At 30.2% G+C, this 11,116-nt stretch overlaps 1 protein-coding gene across 5 annotated transcripts; it reads left to right on the top strand.

Moving 5' to 3' along the window:
- The first annotated feature begins 5,352 nt into the window (after positions 1 to 5,352).
- Positions 5,353 to 9,118, top strand: LOC141701302 (B3 domain-containing transcription factor ABI3-like). Of its 5 annotated transcripts, none has more exons than XM_074504988.1 (6): positions 5,353 to 7,703; positions 7,789 to 7,881; positions 7,974 to 8,074; positions 8,174 to 8,226; positions 8,302 to 8,378; positions 8,488 to 9,118. In XM_074504988.1, exons 1-6 carry the CDS (start codon positions 6,054 to 6,056, stop codon positions 8,620 to 8,622), a joined length of 2,109 nt encoding a protein of 702 aa, XP_074361089.1. In that variant the 5' UTR covers positions 5,353 to 6,053; the 3' UTR covers positions 8,623 to 9,118. The 5 variants fall into 5 exon arrangements, with proteins under 5 accessions (XP_074361089.1, XP_074361087.1, XP_074361091.1 ...); XM_074504990.1 differs by having other exon boundaries at positions 5,355 to 5,622; positions 6,325 to 7,703; positions 8,302 to 9,118; XM_074504989.1 differs by having other exon boundaries at positions 5,355 to 7,703; positions 8,180 to 8,226.
- The last annotated feature ends 1,998 nt before the right edge of the window (positions 9,119 to 11,116 follow it).

Genomic DNA, 11,116 nt, shown 5'->3' with positions numbered 1-11,116 from the left:
TAGTTTATTTCACAATTTTTTTTTGTTTTCAAATAAACAATGCTTTTGTCTCCTAAATGTACTTTTAAAAAATTTTCGTTCAGTTTTTATATTTTTAGGCATTATGATTTATTTTGGTCTTGTGTTAAATTAATATCTTTAGAACAATGATATAGTAGAAATTAATTTGATTATATTTATTTTGCAAAAAAGTGAGTAGCTAGAAATATCTATGCTTATTTTTTGTAATTTATTAAATAACATGTTATATCTTTATTTGTAAATTATGACAATGTAAAAGTACTTTTAATTTTTTTTGTTCAACTTTTATATTTCTAAGGAAATATATATATATATATATTGTGTGTTTAGTTATTATTTATTTATTATTTATTATTTGTTTTGTGGGGTTATATAAATTTATTTTGATTTTATGTTAAATTAATTTCTTTAGAACAATTATATAGTAGAGATTAATTTCATTAAAAAGACTATTTAAAAGTGAGTATCTAGAAATATCTATTTTTATTGTTAGTAATCTATTTAATAATATTTTATATCTTTATTTGTAAATTATGACATTATAAATGATTATGATAACAATTTGAAACTTTCTTTTATAGTAATATATAGGCACATAATTAGTTTGAAATCACTTTTTTTTGTTTTTAAAGAAACTATACTTTTGTCTCCTAAATGCGCTTTTTAAATTTTTTGGTTCAATTTTTATGTTTTTAGGTAATATGATTTATTTTGGTCTTGTGTTAAAATAATATCTTTACAACAATGATATAATAGAAATTAATTTGATTATAAAAACTCCTTTTCTGTTAAGTCCTCTTTATTTATTTTGTATAAAAGTGAGTACTTAGAAATATCTATTTTTATTTTTTGTAATTAATTAAATAACATGTTATATCTTTATTTGTAAATTATGACATTGTAAAAGTACTTTTAAATTTATTTGTAAATTATTACATTGTAAAGGTACTTTTAAATTTTTTGGTTCAACTTTTATATTTCTAGGGATATATATATATATATATTGTGTTTAGTTATTATTCATTTATTATTTATTATTTATTTTGTGGGGTTATATAAATTTATTTTGATCTTATGTTAAATTAACTTTTTAGAACAATTATATAGTAGAAATTAATTTCATTAAAAAGACTAGTGAGTATCTAGAAATATCTATTTTTATTGTTAGTAATTTATTAAATAATATTTTATATCTTTATTTTTAATTTATGACATTGTAAATGATTATGATAACAATTTGAAACTTTCTTTTATAGTAATATATAGACACATAATTAGTTTTATTTCACATTTTTTTTAAAGAAACTATACTTTTGTCTCCTAAATGTACTTTTAAAATTTCTTGGTTCAATTTTTATATTTTTAGGTAATATGATTTATTTTGGTCTTATGTTAAATTAATTTCTTTAGAAGAATTATATAGTAGAAATTAATTTTATTAAAAAGACTACTTAAAAGTGAGTATCTAGAAATATCTATTTTTATTGTTAGTAATTTATTAAATAATATTTTATATCTTTATTTTTAAATTACGACATTGTAAATGATTATGATAACAATTTGAAACTTTCTTTTATAGTAATATATAGACACATAATTTGTTTTATTTTACATTTTTTTTTGTTTTCAAAAAAACTATACTTTTGTCTTCTAAATGTACTTTTAAAAATTTTTGGTTCAATTTTTATGTTTTTAGGTAATATGATTTATTTTGGTCTTATGTTAAATTAAAATCTTTAAAATAATGATATAGTAGAAATTAATTTGAATATAAAAACTCTTTTTTTGTTAAGTCCTGTTTATTTATTTGTATAAAAGTGAGTAGTTAGAAATATCCATTATAACATTATAAATAATTATGATAATAATTTAAAACTTGTGGTCATATTTTTTTTATATTGACAATATCATAGTATTGTACCACATTAACAACCTTACACAAATAATATATATGATATAATTCGTTTTGTCTCGTTCATTTCTATAAATTTTCCTCATTTTTTTGATTCTATACATTTTAAACTTAATTACTAAAAATAGTAAAAAATTAATAATATAAAAATTAACTTTATCCATTAAATATTGATTGCTCACAACACTTTACCCAAATTTATACTTTTTTTTATTAAATTATACTTATTCCTTTATCTCATCCTAGTATCTTATCAAAATTATCAAAAATAACATTATTTACTAATATATCATGTCCTCCGTACCCAACCCATTTGTATAAAATGACCCAGACTCAAGGAGTATCGCATTTTCATCTCCGCAACAAAGTCAAATTACAAAGTTTATCTTATCCTTGACCACCATCCAACGGCTGAACTTGCTTTGCTTTGTCTGTAACAAACAACATTCTCACCCTTATATCAGAGTCATCATCAGAGTCTCAACAGATACCCTACTATTCTTTCTTTCTCTAGTATTCTCTGGGCTCATACAGCTGGCTAATTACTAAATGAAGAGATTTTATTGGTTGGAAGCTTTGATATGGCCCTGGTTGCCTTTGATAGCTAAATCGGTAGTTTCTCAATCCCATCAAATTCTATTACATTATTTTTTAACATATTTTTCAATCTTTGTTTAGAATTTTCAATCTTTGTTTCAAATTCTATAATATTTTAAATTCTTTTTTTTAATAAAAGTTTTATGTCTAAACTTTTATTCAAAAAAAAACATGATACGCATTACTGATCATGCGTATCATGTATTGGAAAGTCATGATATGCATCTCATTAATGTGCATCCAAAATTATTTTTTTTTAAAATTATTTTGAATTTTTTTACACAAATTACCAATTTCTAAAATCCGTATTAGTAATATCCGATTTTAAAATACGTATTTGATAGATATTTTTGGCCAGATATTTCAAAAAATGGTATTTTTATCACAAACTTTTAAAAAGTATGGAATCCCATTCGAAATGAACAGCAATTCATTTGATTCAGCCACCGACAACCGAACCAAATTCTGTGAAAATAATAATGACACACAGATGACATTAGAAACACGAGGCGGTTCGAAACACGAGGCGGTTATGTTTATCCAAACTGAGGATGCATGTAATATAATAATGTAATAATATAAGTAAGTGGATACCTTGTTTTGCTTCGCCTGTTTTCCCTCAAACCACCCCTCTCCCTCTCTCTCTGCTTAACTCATCATCTTATGTCTGTCCATCTCTATCCTTAACTAGTCATCCTCCCTCCGTCCGTCCCGAACAATTGTTTATACTCCCTCCCAGATGTTAACATTTAGATTGGACTCGGAATTTAAGAAAAATGATAAAGTAGTGGAGAAAAGTTAAAAAAAAGAATAAAGTAGTGGGACCAATTAATATTATATGTATAAAGTGGATATAGTAGATTGAAGTAGTAGATGTGGTTATTTTAAAAATTATAAAAACTTTACTATTTTTGGAAAATTTTGAAATGTAAATAATTGGAAGGGACTTCCAAAAAAGAAAAATGTAAACAAATGGGAGGGACAGAGGCAGTATGCGGTTTGGACACGGAGGTTAAGAAATATGTATAAAGTAGTGAAAAAGAGAAAGAAAAGTGAGTAAGGTAGTGAGACTTATTGATTTTTAATGTATAAAAAGGAGATATTAGAGTAAAAATAGTGGGAAAAAAAAGCTAAAAAATGGTGGGACACATTTACTATTTTTTGTTAGTTTCGCTGCGCCTGTTTTCCCTCAAACCACCTCTCTCTCTCTGCTTAACTCATCATCTTATGTCTGTCCATCTCTATCCTCAAATAGTCATGGACTCTCTCCGTCCCGATCAATTGTTTATATTTGGTTTGGACTCGGAGATTAAAAAATATGTATAAATAAATGAAGAAGAGAAAAAAAAAGTGAGTAAAGTAATGATATTTATTGATTTTTAATGTATAAAAAGGATATAGTGGAGTAAAAATAATATCAAAAAAGAAAAAAAGAGTGGAAAAATGGTGGGACCCATTTACAATTTTTGGTAAGTTTTGCAATGTAAAGAATTGGATGAGACATCATAAAAAGAAAAGTGTAATGAAATGGTTGAGAGGGAGGGAGTATATTTTTATAGTATCATTTATTAATTATTCATTTTAAACCCATGTTCCCGCTCAAATTAATTAATTTTATTTTAGAATAAATGAAATTCAAGTAGTATTTATGATCGGTAATATTTAACTTATCTCAAAATTAATGATAAATCTGTTATTCCTAACAAAATAGTGCTAGAATTAAAAACATTACAGAAAATTGTTCCAAAATAATGCAACATATGCTATAGTACGAAATAATTTGACGTATTATTAATGTGAATGCAACCTAAGTTTTTGTTTAATATTATTGTAATAAATCAAATTTTGTCACGTATTATTTTGAAACGGATTTGAAAATTAATTCTATATCTCTGACATTTTTCTCCTTGGAATTTAATATTTAAAGAGTAATTTTAATTAGAATTCATAAAACCGACATTAAAATATAAAACAAATTTGTAAATGTTATACATTTCTTAAAAGTAAGAGGTTGTTCAACATCATTTTTAATATCTTAAAATTTTAAATATTATTAGTATTTATCTGATTCAAATTTGACCCTCGGTCACCCTTTAATATCATAAAATTTTACATAAGCCTAATACACAATTCCTAAGTTCGAGTTTTGGACGTTAAAAATATTTTAGATAGACTGGTTATTGAGTAAAATATTCGATATAAAATATATTTTTAAATTATTAAATTCGAATTTTGGATATTAAAAATATTTTAGATGGGGCCTTATACTCCCTCCGCCTCTAAAAACGTTTCCTATTTATGTTGGACACGTTTGTCGATGCACATTTTTAATTGTTAATATCTTTAATTTTGTAATAGTTTTAAATATAAAATTTTTATTGTATTAAAATACTCATAAAAAGGAATGCAACAAAATCATTTATGATTATGTTTGATACTCCCTCCCTTCCTAAATGTTTTGTCTCTTTTAACTTTTTGTACTGTTCATAATAAGCGATTGACTACTAATTTACGTTTAATATATAAGATCAAATATAATCACGAGTGATTTTGTTGGATTCGTATTTATGAGTATTTTAATACAATGAAATTTTTATATTTAATACTAATATCAAATTAAAGATATTAACAATTAAAAGTTTGTATTGACAAACGTGTCCAACACAAATATGAAATATTTTTAAGAACGGAGGAAGTATTATAAATTAGACGTAAATTATGAGTCAATTACTGCTTTACCTGAAGACTAAAAAAGTCAAAAGTGGAAACGTCTTTAAGGGGACGGAGAGAGTAGTAAAGAAACAATAAAATAATACGGAGTACTTCCGGGGAGTGCTTATAGTTTAGTTAGTAAAGAAGAATAAAATATTACGGAGTACTAAGTACTTCTAAAGAGTACTTCCAACTCCAAGGACACCGGAACTCTTCTTGGTCCATTGATATAGTATTTTACACACACACATCCATAAAAACACAAGGTTGTTGAGAGTTTGAGAGGTGTTCTTGAAAAAGCTCCTTTCTTTGGGTATCCTTCAACATGAAGATTTCCAGATTCTTGTCTCCTGCTTCTTCTCATCTGTTCATCTAGAGAGGTTGTGTTCATCTTCTACTTAATAGTTACAGCTTTATTTGTTTGTTTGTTGTTGTGCAAGTACATATATACTATAGATGTGTGTTAAATAATTGTAAAGTACGGATTAGGTTACACAGGTCGCTTTCTTGATGATTTGTTGTATATTGATTAGTAGTTTAATTAGTACTCTTTGCTTGCTAATGAATTAACCAAATCTTTGCCCTTATTCAGATGCTATATGTTGCTTGTTTGTACCTACTTGTTTGAAGAAGAAAGATTTTTGATATAGTTCCTACCAACACAACACACCTGTCTTTAATTATCTTGTTTCCTTAATATATATCATACATAACCCCCAAACCTTGTAACTCTATCTTGATTTTCCTTCGCTTCCGTGCTGCGTCAGTTAGCTAGATATATGTACATATTTCTATTTATTTGAAGATAAGGATGAAAGGAGAACATAGAGATGATGTTCATGAAAAGAATAGGAACCGGACTTATAATTATAAGATGATGGGGACTATCTGTGAAACGGAGATGTGGCGTGGGAGTGAGCAAGAGGAGGATCTGATAGCTGATTCTTCGATTTTTTACAATGTTTTTCCAACACTTGGTGATTTTCCATGCATGTCTTCGACCTCATCTTCATCTTCAACTCCTGCCTTGACTAAGCATCTTGTTTCGCCGAATTCGTCGACGTCTTCGGCTTCTTCTGCAGTGATGAAGTCAGATGTGAGCCAGGAGCAGCAAGGGTTGAAGAGGGTTGAGTATGAGGTGGATGGTGAGGATTCCGCTTTATCGTGCACGGGTGGTAGTGGTGGGATGGAGTATGTGAATTGCATGGATGTGATGCAGGATTTTGGATATATGGATTTGATTGAAAATGGGAATGATATGTGGGATCCGTCTTCGATTTTTCAGGATGATGAAAATCAAGTAGAGAATCAAGGAGGTTTAAAACCAGATCCGGAAAATGGAGAAGATGGAAGTTGTTATATGATTGGAAGGGGAAAGGAAGTTGTTGAGGACAAGATGGGTGTAGATGAACTTGGAGTTATGTTCTTTGAGTGGCTAAAGATAAATAAAGAGCACATTTCTGCTGAGGATATGAAGAAGATTAAGTTTAAAAAAGCGACAATTGAGTGCGCTTATAAGCGTATGGGATATACAAAAGAAGGAAAAAAACAGCTCATCAAACTGATTCTTGAGTGGGTTGAGCAGTTTCATCTTTCGAAAAAATGGAGCCAAGAGGAGGCTGCAGCTGTGGAAGCTGCTAGTTCACATCAAGATTCCTGTCAATATCAAGAACCGAGTCCGAATCCTAACCCTAACCCTAAACCTGAATTTATAAATTTCATTCCAACTCCAGATCCTAATGCTTGTATGTGGATTCCTATGACTCAAACTGGTATTGATCCAGAGATGGTAATGCCTGCTGTGTCGGCCACACCTGCGGTGGCTTATCATCAGTACCCTTTTGTTGGTGGTGCAAATGTTGCTCCAATGAATTGTCAGCCTTATGCTCCTCAGATGCCGCAAACTGAATATCAAATGCTTGAGTCTGCGCGGTCATGGCCACGGTCACAGTTTGTTTTGGCCCCTCAGCAGTATAATTGGTTTACTTATCAAAATGCTAATTTCGTTCCAATTGCACCGAGGCCTGTTGCACCTGTCTACAGAGAACAGTATCCATCTCAAGTTTATGATGGAACTGATAAAAGTGAGGGTGTAGCGAGGTTGCCTCCTTCTGCTACCAAGGAAGCTAGGAAGAAGAGAATGGCTCGGAAGAAAGGAGGTTCATTTCACCGCCAACATCCGCACCAAAATCAGATTCAGAAGGGTGATTCACCACAACAAAGTAATGAAGGGAAGCTTGGTGCAGAGAAGTGCACCAACAACATCGTCGGACAATCCAGCCCTGTCAATGGGCTCTACTGGCCTCCTATTGGTACTTCGAAATTCCCACAGCCTCCTATGAAAGCACAATCACCACAACTGGAGGGTCATCTTGGTTGCTCGACCTTGCCACTAGTACAAGCACAGAGTAATCGTCCACTGGCACAATCAGACAGGGGAGGAAAGCAACAAAAGAAACAGGTAGTTGCATTTGATAAATTATCTTCAGGCAGTACAAGGTAGGGTGTTGTAGTTTGTATATAAATATGTTCTTGTATTCGTCTAGGGATCTAAAGGTGAGAACAACTTGAAATTTTTGTTACAAAAGGTGTTGAAGCAGAGTGATGTCAGTAATCTCGGAAGAATTGTCTTGCCTAAAGTAAGTGCACATAATCTTCAAATTTGTTTCAGAGTTAGCATGGTTCCTTTCCAAATATAAAATTATTCTAACGTGTGATTAATGCAAATCAGAAAGAAGCTGAAACACAGCTTCCACAACTGGAAGAAAGAGATGGCATACCAATTGTCATTGAAGATATAGCCACTTCAAAGGTGTGGAACTTGCGCTACAGGTATAATACACATACGTAGACTGCAATTTGAATTGCATTTCCTGTTCGGTTTTTTACTAATTGTACTAATTACATTTCTGTTGTTTTTGAATCGCTGAGTCTCAGATTCTGGCCAAATAACAAAAGCAGGATGTATGTCCTTGAGAATACAGGTACTAACGTCTTCAGATTGCCATCAATTATATTAGTAGTGCTCCGGACTTACGATTTTTCTTTTGTCTGTACAGGAGAGTTTGTGAAAGAAAATGGACTCCAAGAGGGAGATTTCATAGTCCTCTATTCCGACATCAGATACAACAAATATGTACAAACACTAATTTACTGCCATAATCGTCTAAATATGGCCATTGTTCTGCACTTGCTTGTGTTATTAGAATTTTTCTTACAAGTACTTAAATCTCTAATATACACAGCTTATAAGAGGAGTGAAGGTAAGGGAACCTTCGAAAGGGAAATTTGAGGTCAAAACGACAAGGAAAAACCAATACACCTATGGAGCTGGTATCGACATTCATCTACCTGCACCATCCAAATTGAACGATCAGTGAAGTGATCGAATCATAACGAGACGACAAAATGTTCCTATATAAATGTTCAATTAGCAGTACTATGTACATTGTCTAAGCTGATTGTTTATTGTCTAAGCCGATTTTCTAATGGCTTTTCAGCCAAAAGTACTACTAGAGCTAGTGAAGATTCGCATCAACCGTAACTCAGCGAAACGTACTCGTGATTGAGCTACTAACGATTGAGCTGGAAATGCGCGACACCAACTTGGTTTCGGAACTTAGGTATCTAAATTCTTATGTATACAGGAAAGTCTGTAATATGCTTAGGGTTTGTTCTGTGAAGTGGTTTCTGGAGTTATCATCTCTGTACTGTGACCAGTGTTATATTAGTGTAATATTATGATAGTTGTGTATGTTTGCTCTTTGTAACTGTTTTGATGGACTCTACCGTCCGGTATTTGATATGTAGTCGCAGAATTCTCGGGACAAAAATTCGATGCAACTTATTATTTGAGGAGCGAAGTTATATTTGTTAGACAGATGCTCATTTGTAACTATTTCGGGCTTAAGGAAGTTAGTTGTAAGTCGCGTTATTCAAAAAAAGTTAAATAAGTCTAATTATTAAAAAAAAAGGTTAAATTTTTATTGATGATGAGAAATTCAACGAAGTTTTTCTGTTTTACAATAATTATACAGTTTTCCTTTTATATTTTTGTTTATTATAGTGGTAATATTACCGAATTTAAATCAAATAGGAAATTGGATATCTAGATGAAAAATCAATATTGTCCTATATATTGAACTCAACAAAAATATCAAAGTGATCACTCATTTCATCCAAATGTATTAAAAATGTCATTACTTTCTAATTTGATTCAATTTTCAAAAAAGTTTGATTCAATTTGATTACTAATTTGAAATTTTGTATCAATTTAGTCATTGACATATAAATTTTTTGATACTCTCTTAATCTCATATTTACGTGTCTTTGTTTTGACTAGTCCATGATCAACTTTTTTATATTTTGATTGTAAATTACACTTTATTTATAATTAAATATGATTTAAAACTTGTATCATTAAAAAATATATCTAATCCTATTCAAAAAGTATTCTTCAATATTTTAAAGTAACATATAAATTTATCTTAATTGTCGGTAAAAGTGTGGTCAGTTTTACTACATAATAGTCAAAACAAGACACGATGGAGAGAGTATAAATTTTTAAATTAGTGATCAAATTAAATCAAATTAGAAAGTAATAATATATTTGATATATTTGGATGAAACGAGTTATAAACTTGATATTTTTCCCAATTAAACTCTATCCAGGATTATACTTTGGCAATAATTTTTTTTCTTTCTTGAAGCATGGATATTAAAACTACATCAAATTGGTCTGATCTTCCCAGTGATATTCTAATTGCTATTGCTCGGAGATTAAGTTGGTGGGATATTATGAGGTTCGTGGAGTAATGCGATTAAAGTTCGTGATTGGAGTCTATTAGAATTTGTCCAACTCGAGCTTCAAATTACTCGACTCGTTAAATTTGGAAGTCTTATCAAATATTTACTGTTTTTAAGAATTCGTCTAACTCGAGCTTCAAATTACTCGACTCGTTAAATTTGGGATTCTTATCAAATATTTAATGTTTTTAATTTATTTTAGTAAAAATATTTTTTTGGTATGATTTAATATTTAATTTATATTAATTTATATATTTAATCAAATCAAACTCGAGTTTAACCAATCATATTTTAAGCTTTTGCCAAATAAAAATGGATTCTATCTTTCGACCCGAACTAGAGTCAATCGAACTTTTTACGAACCGAGTTTCGAGCTTAAAATTTAAGGTTCGGTTAAATACGAGTCAAGCCGAGCTTCTAACTTAAAATTTAAGGTTCAATTAAACTCGAGTGCAGACTGAACATTTTTAATCGAGCTCGAGCCGAGTCTGGCAGTATTCGGCTCGATTACACCCCTAGTTAGAACTAATCTGATGCACTGGGTTAGAACTCTCTACTGATGCCGGGACTATACATAAGGGATAAAATTTTTATTTGTTTACCGTACCAGTATAATACCTAACCCGTATGTATCATTGTTTAAGCACGAAAATTAACAATTGTTTAAGCATGTATATTAAGATCCTACTTCAAACTGGTCTGATCTTCCCATTGATGTTCTAATTGCCATTGCGCGGAGATTAAGTTGTGAGGATTGTATCAGGTTCACGTGATTGGAGTAAGCTTAGCGAGAATATTCTTATGGAAATTTCTTGGAAGTTATGTCGTAAGGATTCTATCAGGAGTACAGCTGTGTGTAAATGGTGGAAAATTGTGATTGAGGATGGTGAGTGGGAGCTAGCTTGGATGGTCATGAACTCATAGTACTTGTCCGCGTCAATTTCGGTTGCGGGTAATCGGAACGTACGGATCAACCAAGTACGGATTAAGTTTGTCGATTTCGGATACTCGGATTGAATCAACCTAATACTCCCTCCATCTCGTAATACGTTTCTTATTTTGACTTCT

The sequence above is a fragment of the Apium graveolens genome, unplaced genomic scaffold (genome assembly GCF_009905375.1).
Source record: "Apium graveolens cultivar Ventura unplaced genomic scaffold, ASM990537v1 ctg3688, whole genome shotgun sequence".
In the NCBI taxonomy this organism is placed as follows: domain Eukaryota; kingdom Viridiplantae; phylum Streptophyta; class Magnoliopsida; order Apiales; family Apiaceae; genus Apium; species Apium graveolens.
Note: the sequence above shows the minus strand (reverse complement) of the source record. Positions and strands in the feature narration are given on the sequence as shown.

Excerpts from the sequence above, each read along its gene's own strand:
- LOC141701302 (XM_074504986.1), top strand. The coding sequence starts at position 6,054 with ATGAAAGGAGAACATAGAGATGATGTTCATGAAAAGAATAGGAACCGG. Across the intron at positions 7,704-7,788 it reads GAAAGCAACAAAAGAAACAG|GGATCTAAAGGTGAGAACAA; the intron begins GTAGTTGCATTT and ends GTATTCGTCTAG. Across the intron at positions 8,075-8,173 it reads GTGTGGAACTTGCGCTACAG|TCTCAGATTCTGGCCAAATA; the intron begins GTATAATACACA and ends TGAATCGCTGAG.